General features: G+C 40.6%; 1 protein-coding gene across 1 annotated transcript in view; it reads left to right on the top strand.

The window, feature by feature from the left end:
- Nucleotides 1–5,438: 5,438 nt before the first annotated feature.
- pdgfc (platelet derived growth factor c) overlaps nt 5,439–22,307 on the top strand; it is a 50,255-nt gene continuing 33,386 nt past the window's right edge. The window contains exon 1 of the mRNA XM_024262559.2: nt 5,439–6,263. Coding sequence (XP_024118327.1) covers nt 6,098–6,263 — 166 coding nt within the window. The 5' untranslated portion in view covers nt 5,439–6,097. The remainder of the gene's footprint in view (nt 6,264–22,307) is intronic.

Genomic DNA, 22,307 nt, shown 5'->3' with positions numbered 1-22,307 from the left:
TTTAAGCATCCCAAAAACCCGCTTTAAGACGAGAGGAGACGTCTCCTTCCAAGCTGTTGCTCCTCGTCTCTGGAACTCCCTCCCACTGCTGTTGCGTTGAGTGTTTTAAATCCCAGGTCAAGACGTTTCTTTTCAGAAGAGCTTTTAGTTGATCTTAGCCCTTGTATTACTATGTTTTACTGTGTTTTTAGCTGTTTTATTATTGATTATTGGTTTTATTTCCCTGTGTCTTCTGATTTTATGTTCTTTGTTAAGCACTTTGTGATCCGTTCTGCGAAAAGTGCTATAGAAATAAATATTCTTATTCTTGTTCTTCTTCTTCTTCTTCTGTCCTGTTTTTGTCAGAGGTTTTCTCGGAGCTGTTACTGATGCTCCGCTTGTGTTCTAACTTCCATGTTTACTGCCAGGAGCAAGAATAATCCTTTTTTTCCCATTTTTTCCTTAGATTTGTGCAGAAAATGTTTTTTGATTTGCTAATGGATGGACTCATAAGTGATCCAAACAAAACATACGGACTCTAAGGACTTACGCAGTCATCTAATTTGTGAATAACAAGTTTGGTGGAGTGAAGTCTTCTTGAAATAGCTGCAAATGTTTGGGCTTCTCTTTTTCAACCTCCAGACTCCTATGGGTGACACCAGAGAACATCAGTCCAGTTCATATTTGTCAGTGTGTTAGTTTCACACCAGCAACCTCTGTGACCCTGCACTGGACAAATGTATTGTTTGGTTACCTCCAAGCCACACCTCCCTCCCTGCTCAGTCCAAATAGCCAGGCCCCCTTTTTTGGGGTCATTTTTCAAATCTGGGCTGAGATGAGAGTCTCGTCTTGTTGAAGAGAATCCAATCTTTTTTCTATTTAATAGGAGAGAAAACAACTAAACTGAATTTCCTGTTACTTTGATCCATAAACCATTCATCATTTTATGTCAAACAACAGAGGTGGCCTTTCCACATCTTTCCCTGAAATGTAATCCTGTTTGCATACACAAATAAAGCAACACAAAGCTGAATGTTTAAATTCACGGGTCATGGTTTGTGCTGAACAGCAGGATTCCTTCATGCTGTTTGTGAAAATCCTGCTTGACTGTCCCTGAAGCATTCGTGTGACATGCAGAGGTGTGCCCTTCCAGAAATATGCCACACTGGATTGATGGGGTTTACTGTGAAACTATGATATTTGGCATAGAAGCTCGATTTCCTCAACTACTTTCCCACAGGAGACACCCTGGTGACAATCAGTTCCCCTTCCCTCCTTATTTTCTGCTGGTTTGCTGGAAAACTTTATGAAAATCATCTCATAATGACAATAAAAATGATCTGAAGGAGCTAGGAACACAAATTATTAGAGTTGAATATGACAAAGTAATCATAAAGATGAAGAAATTTTAAAATCACAAATTTCTTTTCTTTGTCTTTTACCTTTTATCTTCTGGATGACCACAGTGAATCACCCATCTCCATTTAAGCTGCTCCTCTGCATCCTTCTCACTCACACCAACCTGTATGTCTTTACTCTATTTATGTCCTGCCGTGCACACCCCGATAAACCTTGATGGTACATTTATATTTCCTGACATTAAAGTAGGACGAGAACAGGTTGTCGGTGGGGTCTGAAACGATGACCTCTATGTTGCCCTCAAGGTCAGTGCACATGGGTAAACTTCATGGAAAAAAAAATATATAAGCTCCAATGTCTGCCCCTGCACCATCAAATATGTTCTACTTGTTTGTGAGCAGAACATTATGGTTAAGTACTGGTAAAACCTATTTTAGTTTGAAACCAGGTGCGGAAGAACCAACACCATTCTTGAATTTGTTTTCACTTTGCAGCAAATACCTACACCGTAGAAGTATGGACTCTACATTCATGAAGGTCCCAGGTTGATCCTTGTCTCACACTGATGGACAGCCGCCCTGCACAGTCACTGGTGACATCTAAAAATCTAAACCAGCATTCAGGGCCTGCATTGGTTCTTCATGGTGATCATACGTAACAAACACAGAAAGATTCACACTTCAAGCCATCGTGTCCTCTGTCTGACCTCTGAGTTCAGGTTCATCTGTGTTCTGCAGGACAGCAAGCTTCAGGTAGTAGGAGTATATTCTTCTAGGATTGTTAAAAACAAACAAGCAGCTAGACCGAGTCATTTGAAGTTTGCCTGTCCAAATGGCAGATGTTGAACCACACAGTCACAATGAAGTCAGAATCAGAATATGTTTTCTTGGTATCACTCAGATGTAATTAGTTCTAATCATAAATAGACATATGTATTATTATACATAGATAACACATTGAGCTAATTAAAAATGATCCTTGACAAATCATTGACAGATAAAAAGCAGTTTGATGCATGTATTTATCTTTTTATTCAAAGACTTGACATCAAAAGCTACTGGATTTTTTGGAAGGTTTTCAGTCTTCAGGATTTTTTCATATAAAAAAGCCAGACAAGTTTTGTCTAATGATCTTCTTTAGTTTGCTTGTTCCAGGACTCATTTTATTTTTTTTTTCAGCATGTCTTTAAAATTCACCTAAACTTCAGTTTTGATGTGAAGTTTCATTCATCTACATATCATGATTCTGTGTTTAGGTTTTAACGTGTTCTGTTTCCCCGTCAGTCTCACCATGTTCAGGTTAATCATCCACAGCTGTCTTCATTTAGTTCATCAACCTCAGTGAGTTTAAGTGTTTGGGTTTCAGTTCCTCATTGACAGTTCATCTGCTCTGTTTTGGTCTGACATTTTTGTTTCTCCATGGGCTTTTCATGTTTTTTTTTTAACTTTATTAAGTGTGTTGAGTTCCTGTCTCCTGCATTTGGGGCCTCCACCATGTTCTGACACACCACTTCCACTTTAATTGTTGAGTGATTTGCTGCTTGTGGGGTTGTGACCCTGTTAGTTTTTCCACACTTGCATGCTGTCTCCACTCCACTCTGCTCTGCAGTGAAGCTCCTACGAGATCCTGCAATCCAGAAAAAACATTCTGGTTTGATGATTTTTATCAGGTTGTTAGGTCAAAAATCTTCTAAAACTGTAATTAATGCGAAGTTGTAGTTAAAGGAGTCAAATGAAACAACTTTTATATCTCTTGAATTTTCTCCATGAGATTAGACTAAGTCATGAAATGTCTTCAAAGTCCAGAAAATGAATAAAATACATGAAATCTACATTTAAAATGTTTTAGCAGAAGCATTTATGCAACATTCCTTAACCTTTGTTTTTTCCGGAGTAAATAGTCGAACAGATTTTTCATGGGAACTAAATATACTGCAAAACAAACAACTTTATTACATATTTTACTTTAAGTTCTTAGTCAAGTGAGCTGCACCTGCAGGAGGTCATGAGGGAGCAAACGTCTCTGTGTATAGATATTAGACATCATTTCCAGATGAAACAGGAAGCTGCCACAGATCATTCATGCCTCGGTTTCCTTCTGTGGAAGAGTGTGCTGAAAAATAGAAAGTAAAGGATGAAGAAGAAGCTTTGCTCCTGCATGACTCTGCACAGAGTCAACAGATTTGATCATGGAAGAATGGATGAGTGACTCCATCAGACAAAGAGCTTGATCCGAAAACACATGAACTCCTAATAGAAGCTTCCATTCAAGTTCAGTCCATAGCAGAGCCATGACATTTTCCACTTCACCAACAATCAGCTGAGGCCACCTCTGCGGGGCACCACAAGGGGGCTCTGGTTTCAAGGCCAAGTGCAGCTGGGGCAGTTGCTCTCATGACTGCACACATGCCGCTACTGAATATCAGGTAAGACCTCCGTCTGCTCAAAGCATCAGGATGTGGTTGAAGCATTCTAAATAGGAGGGAAGAGAAAACTGAGGAAAAATGTTGGCATGAGATTAAAAAAAATATATACATGTTCATAAACATCCATTCCATCATCGCACACCAACACAATGAAATCCTGCAGCCTGAAGGCCAGAGTGCACAGAGGACCAGACTCTCTGCTGTTTCTAATGCCAAACAAAGTCCAAACATTCAGACTTCCGTCTCACAGAGACCAAATGTTTTACATTGACCAGTCTCTGCATGTCCTCCAAACTGATGGATGAAGTTTTTTCCCTTCTTTTCCACAGTGTGCGCCTCTAACAGGCAGGCGAGCCTAATGGGATTTAGCTGTGATCCGATGACTGTGAGCTCATGTTGTGTACATTTCCCTCTCCACTCAGTTGGGTGGACACAGAGCCCCCCCTCCGGGTCGGCATGTCTCTGCATGAAAGCTGTGACCCAGAAGGTTTCCCTTGTTCCTAATTTCCTCTGTTTATTTGATGTTTTTGTATCAAAGTCTCCAGGTTTCACAGGACCACCGTGGAAGTACTGATCAAATGTGGGCAAGGAGACAAAATAGCCAGCGTCTGCAGAGAAACCTCATGTGGTGATTGAGTGTGTGTGTTTGTGTGCATGTGGACATAGAGAGGGATTCCACATTGTGGAGTGCTGACATCTGCTGCAGGCCCTTGCAGGGCTGGAATGTGATACTCTCCTTTACACTAATGCTTTGGCCCAAGCACACAAAGCTTTCCCAATGCCCCTCTCCACAGGGGCAGCACAATTATTAAATGACTACATCGGGACTCCATCCCTTCTTTCTTCAACCATTACCTTTGATTAAAACCACAAAAGCCTCCTTCAGTCCTTTGTGCTGCGGAAAAGCTTCTCCAACGTGCTCTGTGGTTCCTGGGCTCGCCTCGGTGAGACGGGTTAAATTGCTGCAGCATTGCATCATGAGTCCGGCCCAATGGGTTCAATATGTGTGCAGCAGCACACTCGACTGCAGCAGGAGGACACACTGATAGATGTGCCGACGATGGGATGGGAGATGAGGGGAAGCATGTGCAACACCCCTGATGAGGCAGTGCACGGTGCCGCGCAGAAAGGAAATTGGGAACAGGAGGGAGGATTGTTCTGAGCGGGTGTCTGCTTTGATAAGACAAATTGAGAAGCTCTTCAACATTTCATTCGCCTGACACACAACAGAGCACAAAGTGCATGTCAGACATCTCTCTCAGCTCTCATTTCTCTTCCAGTAAAAACTGAAAATGTTTTTTAATGGAAAGTTTCACCTGGATTCCTGCAGCTCCAGAATCTGAATGATGCTATGTTTGCACTTTGAATCTTATGGGAATAAACTGAACACTGAGATAAAAGTGGATCATTTCCCCGTAAAATTACACTGCATTCACTTTCACTCATCTCTCGGCTGACAGAACTTGATCAGGTTTGACTTGTATGTGGAAATGGGCGAATACAAGATTAATAATGAGAAAGAACTTTACAGATTTCTGATGTGAAAGTTCATCTGGAAGAGTCCCGAAAAGAGCTCTGAGACTTTGAAAGTGAACAAAGCGTTTCCTGTGAGGAGGAGGAGGGGGAGGAGGAGGGATGGGGGGGGCTCTAGAACCTGCGCCCCGCGCGGGGCTCCATCACATCAGACAGCAAAGCAATAGTTAACATGTTGGGGAGTTTCCTCTACTCGGAAGTTCTACTTTATATGTGGCACCTGTTGCGCGTCTCCAGAAAGTGAGCCAGCCGCGCTCGCGCCACGACATTCCAGCCCGTCTGCAGTCTCCGGCTCCGGGTTCAGGCTCCAGTCCAGTCCGTGGTGGTTTTCTGGGCACAGACTGGATCAGGTTGCGGGACTCCCTCCCTGCTTCTTTGTGCGTGAGCTCCGGCTCTAATGCGTAAAGACATGCCGGGATTTATGGGACGGAGAGTAGAACGCACTGTGGGCGCGCACGCGAACCATAGTGCGTGTTGGCGCTTGTAATGATCTGGTGCCGTGGATAATACGCGTGCCAAAGGGCGATTTTCCATGTAATGCCAAGACTGAAAGTTTAAGAGCAAACTTCGTTCAGCCCGGAATCCAACCCTGAACAGAGGCGACAGGTGTTCGTGCGCGTGCACTGCCCAGAGGCGGCAGGTTGGAGACTAGACGAGGACTGTTCTCATTCATCCAGTTGAAATTTCATTTCCTACTGAAGGACTAATAATCAAGATTATGCGAGTTCCGCGCAGCGTCTGTCCGCCCCGAACGTGCCCAAGCGCGCACTGGAGTCCTCCCAACCCCGTGCGCGTGTGCTGATGCCCATCCGCCCGTCCGCAGCGCTGTGTGATCGCCAACTACAAGTCATCCAAATGAGCCTGTCATTCATTTTCCTGCTGGCATCGCTTCTCCAACAGTATGGCGCGGGAACTGAGTCCAGTCACGTCATCAAGTCTCACCTTCCAGGTGTGAAAGAGCAAAACGGTGAGTCTTTGCTGCCGCGTTCTAGAGTCTGCAAGAAAACTTTCATTCTTCAGAAAACTTCAGGAGTGGCTGCCAGTTTCAGCTGCATCGATTCAGACAGAAGTGGAGTGAACTGACAAGTGTGTGCGTGCGCGCGCGCGTCTTTAAGAGGGGGAAACCCTGTTGAAATTCCAGGTCCCCCGGGAAAAGTTTCCTTGTGATCATAGAAAGGCTCCATTCATGCAGAAGTAGATGCTCCGGGCAGTCTTTTTCATTCTCCCTGAACTGACATTAATTCAACGTTTTTGTTTGTTTTTTGAGTCTTTCTTGTCAGACTGAGACTCCTTCTGATGATTTAGCTTATCAGACGCCTGACACATCAATGGTTACTCTTTATGAAACTGTTTGCCTCCTTGGAAAATATGACTTTTTGTTTCTGCCCAGAAATAACCCATGAAAGAAAGATTGCCCAGACCTTTTTTATGCCACCCTGACAAATTTTCTCTCTGTGACTGACTGTCAATCATCAGATATTTCATTAAACTTTTATTTAAGTCAATGCACAGACATTAACTTTTAATGCTGAAGATAGAAATAGATGAGTTCAGCTGTGAATATGAAAAAAAGACAGTCTCTGCATGGTTGGTAAATCTCTCACCACCTGATAATAAAGACACAGGCCTGCATAGATATACATAATCATTTCCAGAATTGATTCCATTCAGATTTTTTTCCAAGTCTTTTGATTCTTCAATTCAATTAAATTTTAAGTTTACACATTTAGACATAGTTGTTAGAATTACATGAATAATCTGCTATATATTTTTAATATATTGATATTAATCTGATCCAGTTCACATACTGTAAATGTATCAGTGAAATAATGAGATTGTTAATATCATCCAGAGTTACATGGATTCTCTAAAGCAGAAGTTCTAACTAAAATGTTCAGATCATTAACATTGGAAACATTGTTCTGCTTCTCCTGGAGGACGTTTCAGTTTGACCACTAGGTGGTGATCGTGCTATAGCTGTACACCTTATTCCAGAAGAAGACAGTATGAGGAAAAAACAATGTTTTAGACCACAAATGGTTACTTTAAAAATATTTCCTTAAGAGTTTAGAAAATTAAAATAAAGATTTAATCAGTTAGTCAGTTATACATATTTAGGTTGACCGAGCGTTAGCATTAGCTATCCTATGGGAAATTAATTCATCGGTAGCATCAAGCTAGCAGACTTTAGCTTTATCTGCTAAATTGATTTATATATTTATGAATCGATTATTGATCTATTAAGCTTAAATCGATTCAAATGTATTAATCGAATCCATATCCCTATAAAGAAATAAAGTACTCTAAATGAGAGGGTCGGATTAATCACCTGTAAGCAGAACCCCTGTTCTGGTGCAGACCAAACTCCTGGAATGATTGGTTCTGAGTCCAAAGTGTAATCAAGTGGTTTTGAAGGATCATTTTGAAAAGGGCCGGTTGGTCACATTATAAAACCATGGTTTGGTTCGCTTAATTGCAGAGTTTATTAAAGTGCAGTAAACAGTAAGTGTCCATCCACAGAGGCGGCGTGCTTCAGGCTGCAGATGTTGCCTCTGTCAGATTAACTGCTGCGGCGGGTTTTCAGAGGCAGCAGGTTCGATGCGCCTTATGAGGACACAGCGCTTATTTTACAGAAACAGTCAGAGCCAAGAAATTAGAAGCTCCCCTCAGGACCTCTAGGTTTAGTCCTGATGACTGCTTAAGGAAAACAGCAGGGAGGGGGGTGGAAGGTTAAAGGAGGTGAAAGATGGATGGAGAAATGTTAACTTGTCAAAGAAGAACTGATGAAGGCATTCACCCGAGCGGCAGAGGCAGGGCAGGCAGACTGGAGTGTTTGACTGAAGCGTCTAGCGCTCGTCTTGTTGAAGCTCCAAGAGACAATTTGAAATCGATTGAGTGTGGGGAGGGAGCCAGACCTGTCTGGCATGTTTTGTAGTAGTTGTCTGCAGAGTTATGGTCCCCAGCCGTAAGAAACTTGGCAAGTTGCTGCTGATGACTTCATAAAATATCGGAGAGAACCACCTCCCACTGAGAGGCATTCAAAGCAATGAGCATCAAACGATTTTGATCAAACTCAGTACACATGTGGACTCTGAAAACTCCACTGTGTGTGCTGTGCTCATAAATAACACATGGCTTTTCTCTGGCTTCCTGTCGCTCAGAGACAGACTTTAAATCATTTTTACTAGAGCACGTGTCAAAGTCAAGGCCCGGGGGCCAGATCCGGCCCTCCGGGTAATTCTATCCGGCCCTCCAGATCATTTTATTTATTGTTATTAATGGCCTGATGTTATCTTGCACTCATTTCTAACTTGTATAATTTTGACAAAATATATTTTTATGAAGAGTAACGCCTGGCTTACTCTGGACGTGGAAGCACCGCCAAGTGTCACGAAACGGAGTAAAAAAATATTGAAAGTTATTTAAGGTTTAAGTTGATTTATTCTGTAATAATATTCCTGCCTTTTTATTATTCACAATCATGTGAAAAAGTTACAGTTTTAAAGTTTTAAAAAATTGTCTTTCTGTTAGTTTTTGGTACTATTTTGGTATTTACTAAGATTTTTTAGGCTATTTTGGAGTTTAGCTAATATTTCAGCTTCATGCTAGCTGTTTTGGCTAATTTAGGCTTTTTTCAGTTTTTTAAACTATTTTGAAATGTAGCTATTTTTTTCAGATACAAGCTAGCTGTTTTTGCTAACCTAAGTTTTTTGTTAGTTTTTAGGCTAATTTGGCCTTTAGCAAACATTTTTGCTTGCTATCATCTTCAGTGATTTCAGCTATCAGCTTCAGCATTTTTAGCTATCAATTTCAGCATCTTGAGCGGCCAAATTCAGCTCACAGCATTCACACTAGCATTATCACAGGTAATGCTATATATCTAGTTCATAATTTTGTTAAAAAGTTATGGTTTAATGTTTTAAAAATGTAGTTTTAGTGTTTTCAGTAAATTTTTATTCTATTCGGTTCGGTGTGTTTTGGATTTTGACCCCTTGTACGTTGATTTGACATCACTGTGCTAGAGCTAACACTAAGTGTGCCTCTGACATGTTGCACCCACATGAACCAGCTGGACTTCACGACGCTCAGAGTCAGAGCTTCTGCTCATGTCCAGAGTCTGAATGAACACGATGAAGCAGCTTCAGTTTTTTTAGTCTAAAACAGATGAAATTCAGCTCTGGCAATGTTCAACTCCAGAAAGGTCTTTTGGCTTTGCTTGGCGGTTGTTAATCTCCACTCTTCTCTCATTCATCTTTTCTTAACAATTTATGATTTTGTGGTAGTTTTATTATTGGTCATTTTTTGTCCATAGAATGTTAATGACCTTTACTATCTGTAAATGACTTTGACCTACCTTATATTTGACCTACCTGTTCATCCACTGAGGTTGACACCTGCAGCTCTGCTGTGTCTCCTGCACACTCACAGAAGAAAGGATGCAGATTCAGCTGAATCTGCGCTGAAATCACTGCAGATGTTCATCATGTGTTTACAGTCTTTGTGTTAGACTTAAACAGACTTGAACTTTGTGTGCACAATGCCACTGCAAGCTGACCCCGGAGAAACGGGGTATGCAGAGTTTAGCAGAAATGCTACAGGGAACCTAAATGCAGGAGATTGGTGTCTATAAACTACTTAGTAAAAGGATGTGTTAAGAAGCTAAAATCAGCAAACAGAGAGAAACGTAAAAAAAGATAAATTTCATTTTTGCTGTTAAAGTGTCTGTTTGTGTACCAGTGTTTTCCTCTGTCCATTTGCTACACGCAGTTACTAGAATTCAAAGGATACCACCCTGTCCTCATTTCTTGTGAAAGTAAACTTTTCTTTGAAGTGGATTTTCTTTTTTATTTTTTTTTCTGCATGCTCTAATTTACTGTTCTTCGAATGAAAATCAGCTATAGTTGTGGTAAATTGTAATTGTGGATTACAGACTAATAACAGTTGTGTGTCTCTAGACTGCAGCATGTGTGAGACACTTTCAGAGAGGAATGTCTGCAGGTTTACACATCTCTGATGAAAACAGTGTTTTTAGTATTTTTAACATGTTCTTGTGGCATTTTTCTGATGGTGAAGGACATTTATTAGTAAAATTAAGCTTTCTTTCTTAGTATTTCTTTATTCAAATTGTTGTGAATCAGGAGCAGACAGAAAAAGAGCATCAATAAAATCACATTTGTGGGATTGAAAATAGTTGGGGGGAGGGGGCACAACCTCCCTTCTCCTCTCCATTCTGATGCATCCACTTGCAGCCAAATAGATCCATGAACGTCTTTGTTTTCTGGAATCTGGATCAAAACTGTACAGCTGGATAGCTCCAACATTGCTCGCTATTTTTGAAGCACCACTGATGTTAGGTTGGTGTTGTGAGGGCCGTAAGCTAGTGGGAAAGTGTGTAAACAAAGGGATGATGGGAAATAGACAAAGGCTTACTTCATATTAACAGTCCCAGCCACACCTCAGAGGTAAATATCTAATGTACTCCTGTCGCTCTGCAGAAACTATGTCCTAGAAAGCGACACAAGTTTTTGATTTAGGCTAAAAACGGAATAATCATAATTAAAAGACACTTTTACGATTGATCAAAAGATGATCAAAGTGGGACCTTAAAGCTTTGTTATTTAAATCTGTATTTAAAAAAACATCCTCAGTAACTAGCACACAACAAAACCTCCAAAGTTCTTCCTCTGACAGAAATCAGGTTAAAATGTTTATCATTGTTGTACCTGGATTTATAACCCCAATACAGCATCGTCTCAAGGAAGACGGTTAGAGGTTGCAGCATTCTTCATCACGATTATGATCCGACTCGGTCTTGTCATCAGGTGGGATCCTGGTTACACCTCAGCCACATCACCATTCCTCCACAGAGCCACGCTCCGGAAAACAACCATGCACTCACGCAATTAAACATCCCACGCTGCCTGACATGCATGAGTGATGAACGCTGCACAAAGCCACAAGCCCAATTCTCCTTTCAGGGAAAAAAAAGCTCCCTCCCAGAGGAACTTTGGACACAAATGCTTAATTCTCTGAATATTTTAGTAACCGATACCTCACCTACTTTAACAATGTTCAGTCCAAAAACAGGTCTGTAACAGGTTCTGTGACGGAGTCGAAAGCAGGGACAATGTAGAAGCAGTTGGCTTTACCGGTCCACTTCCCTATATATATATATTGTCTACTGGGGGTCTTCTGTGTTTGTTGTTTCAGCGTTTCTTCCCCCTAGTGTTGATGATCCCACAAACACTAATAAAAGTTTAGTTGTAATTTTTTTTTCATTCAAGATTGAATTTGGACATTGGGGGATGGGGTGGGGGTTGGGGAGAAATTGCATATTCAGCATTCTTTTCTCAGTTTTTGTAGAGTTGGTCTCCTCATGTAAATGTGATCAGAAACTACATGTTTTTACATTTTTGTTACATTTAAAATCAAAGATGTGTGACTGTATATTTATGCTTTGAACTGCTTTATATATGTTTTCTCAAATGTATTTTTAAAAAAAAGTTATAAAGGCTTTTATCCACTTGTTTTTTTTTTACTTTTACTGATCTGAAAAATGATCTAAACTGTGACCCTAAAGCCGTGACATGATCCGAACCGTGAGTTTTGTGATCCGCTCCACCCCACTTCTGTCCAAATCTTATCCTGTTTTTACTCTTGTTATGAGCTTTGATTGTCAAATACACTTTAATAGTAATCCTGGAGTTCGATTTGAAGACAGGATGTGGAAAGCAGTGTGTGAAATTCACATGACCCGCCTGATCACACAGCCTCTGTTAATGTGAACAAGTCTTTCTGAATAATCACCTTAATGTGTAAAGCATTTGAAACTATTTGAGAGTCTAATGCAGGCGACATTACTCGTTTCCATTTGAAAGGGAAAGGGCAGAACTTTAGTTCATAGAATATTTGTCCCATCAAACATAATAACTAAAAAATGTGTATCGTTTATGGTCCATAGCAAACGCTGAAAGGCATAAAGTTAAATTATTGTTCTCATTAAAGCAAATGGACTTTTATATAGAGTTACAGTTTACCTAGCCTTAATATTTATTACTTAAAGGACTCTAGGCTTGGCTCATTATGCCGTGATGGTTTTCTTAATCTTAAAGCATTCAGTCGCTGCTTCCAAATCACACAGTTCATTTCCAGGGGAACCTTTTCATTTCTCCTCCCAGAGCCGGAGCTTTTTCTTTCCTTTAGCCCTAAAAGGCCGTGTTTCCATCCCTATCCAGCCCATCTATCACAGTCAGAAATCCAGCTGCAGATATTTGTAGGAGGCGAGGATTACCTTTGATATCCCAACACATCACCCTCTGAGCGCCGCTGGAGGAAGGCATGCGCCCCGCCGGAGCTGCCAGTGATCACAGAGTCTGCTGTTGCCCTGGAGATTAGGAGATTACAGGGAAGACTGGGGTCACAAAGGTCATGGGGAACATGTGCGGAGCACCACATCTGCATATGGGGAGGACAGAGGGGCATTATGCTTTCACTGGATATGATGCAGGCAGTCATTCAGAGACACAACGTAAACAGAGGAAAGTTTGATCTGATTTTTATATGAATGACCACATCTCTTCAAAAACAAAAGGAGACTGAAAAAGACTGTTTTTTTTAAGTCTGTCTTTAAGGTTTCAATGCTGAGTGGAAGTTGTAAATAAAGAAGAAATCAAAGTCTGTTGTGGGAAAATTACTTCAATGAAACAAAGGCCATATTTGCCATCGTCTGCCTTGATGGTGTTTCCTTCAGACATGGATGGGAGTCTTTGTGTCAAAGTGTCGGCGTTTCCCACAAACCTGCAGATATTCCGCTTTGACTAAATGTTTATCTTCAGGATTGGTAAGTTTCTATCAGTTTTTCACGTCTAAATCCTTTTTTTTTGCTATAACCTTCAAAGTCTGTTCAGACCACAGAAGGTTGAAGATTCATTCCAGCCGCAGGCCTGGTGGCCAGCTGCCATTCTCATTTTCACAATCTTATCTTGGGTGATTTCTTTCTCAGCTTTCTTTGGGTTTGAATTTGAAATAACGGTGAGGCTCTTTAAACCAGTGGAGCACAAAACCCGGCCTGCCTCCTAATCTCCGCTCCCTCTAACACAGGTCAGATGTTTTCTGAACTTGCTGCTCACGGAGAGCTTGAATAGATGACTGCAAAGCTGAGCAGTTAATCATTGTGGTGGGCAGCTCTGCAGCAGGCGGACTGGACAGGTGAATTAAAACCATAAAAGAAAATGGCCTGAATGTTCAGTGAAGTCAGCAGGAAGCAACGAGGTCAGACTTCCACCAACATGCAGAAGGTTCCTCGTGAGAATCAGGCATCAGGTTCACTAATTGACAGAGGACAGTTGGTGACTAAGATTACAGTGAAAATGTGAGCATTAACTGAAGAAATTTGTGTTTTTTATTTGCTGTTATAATGCTGTGTTTCTAGTCATTTATTCCCATAAGCGCAGAATCAATCCAGTCACACCAAGTTTGTTGACCTTCGACTTTATATAAACTTCTAAAAAATAGAATTTTTAAAGGTGTGGAGTGGTTTCTATGCACAGTTGTAAAAGAAAATAAAGGTTCAAATTAGCTGCTGTGTTTTTACTCTGTTAGTAACTGCTGTGTCAGTGTTCAACCTAAACCACCAACGATTGTTCCTGATTTGTCCTTTGTTCCTTTCTTGATCTGAAAGGAGCAATTTTCTGTGGACTGTCATTCCAACAGTTCACGATTGAATACATACATTTAAAGAGTGCGTCTGAGGGTTTTATTCAATGAAAGATGCTTTATTTCTTATTCACTAAAACTGTAAGAGAAACCTTTTTTTTTCTCCATTTAAGTATACAGACGCTTAGATGATCAGCTGTGGTGCAGAGGTAGAGCGGTCAACCTGATTGGAAGGTGGTATGTTTGTTTCACTTGTTTGTGTAGAAGTGCCCTTGGGCAGGACATTAAACCCCACATTGCTCCTGGTGGGTATAAGTTGGACTGTAGCTAAGTTAGAAGAATGTTGGACATTTTTCCTTTATTTCTCATCTGTAGGATAAGTTTAGCTGAATCATGAAGCAGTTTTGCCTCCTTGAAGGAGGAACCGGATGAATGTTTCAGGTGCTTTGGCAGAACGCTTCACTTATCCTCAGCAGGAGTTCCTGCTGCAGAGCCCAGCGGTGAGGATTGAGGATTGCAGTGCATGCCGCCCAGAGCTGACTTTCAGGAGGAGCACAGCATCAAGACCGTAACACCCTGAACAAGCTGTAAATAGTGTAATTGATAAGTCTGACTCTGATGAGCTGAGGGAAGTGCTGAACTCCGTGGAGACCAGACTCTGGCTGTGCCAAATCGAAGCGATCTGTCAAAGTCCGTCTGTCACTCAGTGACGGTGAGCATTGGCTGCTCGCATTTCTAAATGCGCTCACTGATTTCTGCTGTTCGCTCTGACAGATTCCTGATGTGAGCCAAAGCATGCAAAGGAACACAACCTTTTCCCGCCTCTGTCCTCAGGAGCTGAGGGACCTGTAGAGACGGTTGAGCTGCTGGAGTTTAAAGTGAGCTGCAGAGCAGAGATGAAAACAGAGCTGGACTGTCGGCAGAGTAAAGTTTCTGGTCTTTTATGTTGTTTTGTCCCAGATTAGAACAATGCCTTTCCAGTTTTTGTTTGTGTCATTTTGGTGAACCTCAATTGTAGCTTCAGTTTCCTGTTCTGCTGGTGGTGGGGCACCCAGTGGTGTTCTGCGCGCTCGTGGCCTCCAGCACTGACAAAGGCACTTCTTCCCAGCAGAATGTCTGTCGCTCAGTGTGTTGACTCTAAACTTTAGTGATGGTTGTGAGTGAACATCAGAAATCTCTGGATTCTCTGATTACTGATAGACGTGTTCATCACAGTCGATTGGTCTTTCTAAAATAGACGCTGTTGTTAGTCAGATAAGTGCAGGAGGTTGTGAAGGGGAACTCTGCCAGGTTTCCTCAGACTCCACAGAGAGCTCAGATGTCCTGTAAACACTACTTTTGTTGAAGTGGACTGAAGCTTTGGCAGAGACTTAACCCTTGGCATGTCTGTAGAATTTGACAGATGTCATCAACTTCTAACAGAGCTATTTCTGTGAGTCCTGTAATGGAATGACTTAGTGAGGGCTGGGCGGGGGGGCAGCTGCATCTGTCTGCAGAGACTCACCTGTCTGTGTCCACTTTGCACTCGCACCTCAGTGTTTCCTCATCATGCCGGTGCTGCAATTTTAACATTTTCTATATCTGATCAGGATTTTAAAGGCATGCCACATAAACACATTTCTTTTATTTGAGAACCCGTACCTGAAGAAAACTTTTTAAATGTTTGTCATCACTTTCCAATAAGACAAAACACAATATGTTGCATTGAAAACAGAATAAATAAAAAAAAACAAAAAAAAACTGAACAACCTGAAGGATTCCAAGCTTGCTACACAGTCCTAGAGATTATATGTTCACATGCAATGTTACACTTGTTATTGCTTTTTTATTTAAAAAAAAGAAAGATTGTATGCCATCAGTACATTTGATAAATCTGTTGATTTAGTTGTTCAATATTTAATTAAAAACACTTTCAGTAGAGCATAAATGCTTTAAATACTGTGGCGTGTAGCGCACCGGTACCCAAACCCGGTAACGGTACACTAAGCCGACACTGGACCAGATGTGGTACCAGACTCAAATTTCTACTAGACGCGGTATCAGTACAGGGTTATGGTTAGGGTACCAGTTCCGGGTTAGGACACCGGTGCTGGACCAGTGTGCATCTGGTACCGTATCTGGTACTGCATCCGGTACTGCATCCGGTACTGGATCTGGTACCGCGTCCTGAGGGTTGTGGTCCCTTGATTTTACAAGCAAAAAATGACGAGTTGGGGACACCCAAAATGTCAAAAAGTGAAGCGGAGTGTTCCGAAAACAAACAGGGAAGTTGGAGGTTGACTCCACCCACAGCCGATATTTGATAATCCAGTCAGAGGGGCGGGGCTGGGGGGCTGGACTGTTACCATTACTGGAACTGCAGATCGTGATGTGGGACCTACATGGTTTGACCAATCACGAAATCCAACTGTAATACCTCGTTTCAACCTTTAGGGGGCAGCACACAGACGGTTTTTGATTATAACTTCAAGAATGAAACAAGTTTATTTTAACTAGTCAAAAATTTGGCAATGACCAACAGACAGCACGTTTACAGCCCCATTTATAGAGGTCAACAGACAAAAAAAGTTGATTTGGGGTTCGGTTACCCTTTCAACCAAATGTCAATATGTGAGGACTTTGGGATGAGAATATGTTGTTATTCTCTTCGCTTCAGAATCTGTTGGAGTTACATGAATCGCGTAAATGGTTAAAGATGGTTGGAAAGAATGTAAACACTGGAACTGAAGCTTTGGAGTTGAAGACTTAAACAAGAACCTCTATGTACAAAAATGTAAAGAGGGTAAACTCAAATACAATTAGAAAACTAATGCAACTGATCTCAACATATTATGTACTTTAAACTACAAATAATTCGCTTTCATGAATCAAAAATGCATTTTTTTTTAGTTTTCATGCCAACATTCTCTTGTTTTCAGTTTCTTTCTACAAATATACACTCTGCTCGGTGTCAACTCCATCAGCCTGATGTCTCGTGTGGCTAGAGAGAAGTTAGGAAAGAAGTCTGAGCTTTTGAACGTGAAATATTTCTGATGCGTTTAGGGGTCAGCACACCTGTCACACCTGTCTCTTGGCGCCTGCTTCATGTCCCCAGTACATGGCGAGATGTGATGTACGACACTGAGCGGGAGCGCACAGCCAGTAACCCAATCATGCACACTATTTTCAGAATGTGCGTTTTTTCCAAAACACAAATAGGTGTTGGGTGCATGCTGGATGTGATCTGTCTCAGCGTTCCCGCTCTGAAACCCCCATGAGAGGATCCATTTCTACTCTCCAGCTGGAATGAGCATGCACATCGGCTATGTGAGGTTATGATTGAGCCACCTGTGGACTTTTACTTTGTGGGTTTTTTGCGTTACAGGTTATTAATGTTATGGTTTTAGCATTATCTTGTATTTTCATAGTTTGATTTTGTTTTTTAGTCACTGTTGTTAAAAGTTTTCAATGAATTCAAAGAAACTATTCCCTGTAAACTATTTCTGGGTGGGTCTTGACAATAAAAAATCAAGTTTGGGTAAAGACGCATCTGAACAAACCAGCAGGTTTTGAGTATGAGTTCTATAGAAAGCACTGAGCTGTAGCTGTAAACATGATGATGGGACTGGATGACTTTGTTTAGTTAATCGTACAAAAGTGTAGTGAAGATATACAGGGTGGGTTAACTGTCATAGTTCCACTTAGTTGGATGAACTCTTAACTTTTTGGTCACATACTTGCCACTCTGAAATGGGAAGAAGCAGCAAAGTTCACTGAGCTGTAACAGCTGACCCATGCTCTCTCACTGTGGACCAAGAGACAAACATGGACATTACTCTCAGCAGAAACAGCCTAAGCCATAATAAGAGACTTAGAAAGCGTTAGAACACGTGTGTCAAAGTCAAGATATATCCGGCCCTCCAGATCATTTAATTTTATTGTTATTAATGATCCAATGTTATCTTGTATAATTTTGACAAAATATATTTTTTGAGTAAAATATTGAAAGTTATTTAAGGCTTAAGTTGATTTATTCTGGAATAATATTCCTGCCTGTTTTTATTCATAGTAATGTTAAAAAGTTACGTTTTAAAAATGTAGTTTTAAAGTGTTCAATAAATATTTATCCTGTTTGGTCCACAACCGTAGGTGTGTTTTGGATTTTGGCCTCCAGCGCGATTGATTTTGACACCCCTGCATTAGAAGGTGTTTTCTGAATAAGCTTATTGATTAATTATGTCTTAACTTACTAAGTTTTATTGCTGTTCTGCTAGTAAAGTCTTTTTTAAATATTACTTTTTACAGTTCTGGTCAAAGTGTGGTTTGGTTTTACAAGTAACATTAAATTTTGATTTAAATTACAAGGGGGGAAGAATCTATTGATTACATTTTAGGAATACCAACCCAATACATTCTTTTGATTTGTCCTGGATACAGTACTGCTCTGAATCAACTTTGCAGAATCGATTTCTATATGACTTCATTCCAACCTAATTTAATCTGCTTTTGCATCTTAGCCTGGAATTAATTTTCAAGCTAATGTTTAAAAGAACACACACAACAGATGTAACAGTAAGAATCTCCATAGTAACCAGACTAGTCTAAAAGCGATGTTTCCTGAGTGAAACCTAATCATACATAAGTTTAAGTGAGATGTCTGGAAAGTCTTGGCGTAACGACAGGTCTCGTTTCGTGCGATACCCCTCTGGAGAAAACGCTGCGGTCACTGAGTCGATAATGAATTCTGTTTGGCAGATTTCTCTGTGTGTTACTGAAACCTGCAAACCTCAAAGAGCCGAGGCCGGATTGAAGGTCCCTCCAGAGCAATGTGAGAGTGCCGCTTACAGCAGAAACAAATACACTGAATGAAGTCATTGCTGTCAAAATATCCTCTACAAGCTGTTGTTTCATGAGTATTTCACATCCTAGCGTTTAATAAATAATAAGATGTTGCTTGGGGTTTGATCATTTGAATGTCTGGATTTCTTGGGAAAGATTGTTCAGAACAGAGAACAGTCAGTTCTCTTTGCCACACAACAGTCGTCCTTGCACATTTGCAACTTTTATGTACTGGAAGAATGCTGAAGAATGCTGTTTCATCCTCCACCCACTTCTAGCAAAAAATGTATTTTGCTACCTGGAATCAAGTTGATGTTGGTGTCCTTCAGTGCTCCAGCAGTCTTCTGCTTTGGTGAAAGGGAGCATTAGCACTCCTTGAAAATATAACTTTTTTTTTTAAGGAACAGGTAGGTTTTGAGATTCTAAGCTTTGGAGAAAACTGATTTGGTTTTTGAGCATTTATCCATTTATCACGGTTTGGGTTGCGAGAGCTGCAATCTCAGCAAGCAAGTACAGACCTCCATAGATACCTTCTATCCCAGGAGGATTCAAGGTTCTCTCCAGCGTGTCCTGTCTCTGCCACAAGGCCTAATCTTGATGAGACATGCCTGTAAACTCACCCCAAATTCATAGCAAAGCAATATCAGCACGGAGTAAGATCAGAGTCATGTTAAAGTCCCTCTCAGATAATCTTTGATGTATTGTAATATTGTATCAACCAGGGGTCAGCAACATTTAGGCATGATGTGCCAATTCAAAATTCTCTTGTTAACAACGGTGCCATCACCAACTTTGATTTGAAGTCTTGTTTTTCACCTTTCGGCGTATTCTGTCAGGTAAAACCACAATTTTAAGTCATAGTGAGACCCAGTCAGGTGTAGCGTGAAGAGTTTTGTCTGAGGACCCTCAGTGGGTTTTTATTAGCTCAGGTGTCCTCAGGTGTTCTGTGAGACAGTCTCACACCCAGCCAACTATCATGTGAACACTAATACAAAGAAATACCAAAATATTTCCAATATGTCTAAAAAATATAGATTTTTTAAACATATGTTGGCATTAACTCGAAAAAGTGCTTTCATAACGATAACAATATTCATAACAATATTGGACAAGGAAAACAGGCCATAGTTGAAATAATATTTCAACTATGTTTGAAACAAAAAGTTCTCCAGTAGTCTACAGTAATAGGATTGGACACAGAACAAAATACCATCAATATTTCTAAGAACTTCTCATCCATGAAAACAAAAATAAGTGTATGCATCTTTTGTTATATATTTTTTGGTCATGTGGTGCAAGATTTTGCACACGCTTTGCATCGATTGTTCTAATAAGAGTTAATAAGAATTAAGATTTAAGCACAGGTAATACTTTGTTATATTAGTTAAGAAAAAATATGGATGTGAAACTGAATTTAGGAAATGACATTTTGAAATGTAGCACTCTGAGGAGACCATCAGATAAATAATATGTTTAAAAGTAGCATCTTTATTGTCCCTTGAAACCAGGAGTGTCAAACTCAATCGGACAGGGGGCCAAAAGACAAAACACACCTTAGGTAGGACTGAACAGGATAAACATTTATTAAACACTCTAAAATTACATTTTTAAACTTTAAAACCAAAACTTTTTAACAGATTTATAAATTAAATATATAGCATTACCTGCAATAATGCTAGTGTGAATTCTGTAAGCTGAATTTGGCTGCTGAAGATGCTAGTGAAGATAGCTGAAGATGCTGAAATTGATAGCTAAAAAAGCTGAAGCTGATAGCTGAAAACACTGAAGTGATAGCCAGCGAAAATATTAACTGAATGCCAAATTAGCCTAAAAAACTATATATATAAAAAAATCTTAGATTAGCCAAAACAGGTAGCATGTCGCTGAAAAGATTGGCTAAACTTCAAAATATCCTAAAAAACTGAAAAAAATAAAGATAATTACCCAGAGGGCCGGATCCGGCCCCCGGGCCTTGACTTTTACACACGGGCTTAAAGAGACAGTGCTGTCATAATCTAGATTCATTAATTATCCAGTGAATGATCTGGCGAAGTGTTTTATCACTGATACCTGAAAACTGTTCTGACTCATGAGAGACGTTTATGAAGCCATTTAAGTTTTTGCTTCAGAGTTTCGGGGTTTCATAGTCCGCTTCATGAATCACATACACTTACTTGAACTCTTGCACTAAGTAGTCAGACAGAACCAGTCTGTCAGGAGGTAGAGTTTCTTACTACTGAACTCTGCAGTGGTTTACTTGCACACAGACCTTCTTCAAACCAAGAAGATTAGCTAATCCGGGAATAACTGACATTAGCTCGCTGCATTGTGAGGAGGAGAGCTAAAAAAAAAAAATCAAAAGGTGAAATATGACTTTTAAGTCCACCTAGTAATGAGAAGGTGATGCTATTTAATATAAAATAGACAAGAGAGAAGCAGGACTAACCCATTTCCATCATCACCTGGCAGAACCTCCCAGCTGCAGTTCACGCAAAGGCTTGCCCTCCCTGTCCAGATGACATTTACAGTCTTTGGTCCAGACTGGAAGTGAAGTATGCATGCACACTGCTGCAGCTGACTGAACCTGGTATGAGAAGGAGACCAGATACAAGGATAACTTCTTTTTTAGTTTTCTTTATTTAGATGAAATCCCAAATCCACACTTTCAGGAATCAACAGGTGGAGGATGACATTCGCATCTTTTTATTGGCTAAATGAAAAGTTGATCGAAAAGATGGACTCAAACTGAAGCATTAGCAGGCAAAATAATTATGGGTAAAAGATAGATTATGGATAGTAAATTCACTTTATTTCTCACATTTTTGAATAACAATTTGAGAACAGGACTATGGGGAGCCGGAGCAGAAGGTCCACAAGAACAGAGAAACATTAAGTTAGTTTTTTTTATTTTTCATTTCCAAACCATGAGAAAAGGCCTTCCTGACAACATTGTACATCATATCATAACATGATGGATTATGAATCATAATTCTCTGAGTCATATTGAGCTTTTACAGACTGTATTACATTAATAAATATAGAGATCAAGACATTAAGACTTAGTATACTTAGTTTAAGTCTACTAAGACACTGATGAATAATTGTGAAACAAAGAACTTGTCACAAACAGGCAGACAGCTGGTTCCACATGCAGCAGGTTTATTATCAGAGCTAATAGTCCACAAAACTAAGCTGGGTCAGACAGGCAGAGGTCATACACGGGCATGGGATCATCCGAGGCGAGAGAGTAGAGTAGTCAGAGTCCAGGCGAGGGTCAGGGGCAGATCGGCAGGCAATCAGAGTTAACAGGGTCAGAAGCAGAAGGTCAGGCCCAGGAATAAACGCTCGGAGTTGCAGGCAGGGTGGCACAAACAAAACTTTGCAGTGAGAGTGGCTCTGTGTGCTGCTTAAGGCCATGTCCACACGTAGGCGGGTATTTCTACAAACAAATATCTGCTGACCTCCGTTTTATAAAAAGTGTTGCGTCCACACATGATCGTTTTAAAAATAATTCCATCCACACACCCCCCCCCCCCCC

Source organism: Oryzias melastigma, linkage group LG10, assembly GCF_002922805.2.
Source record: "Oryzias melastigma strain HK-1 linkage group LG10, ASM292280v2, whole genome shotgun sequence".
Taxonomy (NCBI): Eukaryota; Metazoa; Chordata; class Actinopteri; order Beloniformes; family Adrianichthyidae; genus Oryzias; species Oryzias melastigma.
Note: the sequence above shows the minus strand (reverse complement) of the source record. Positions and strands in the feature narration are given on the sequence as shown.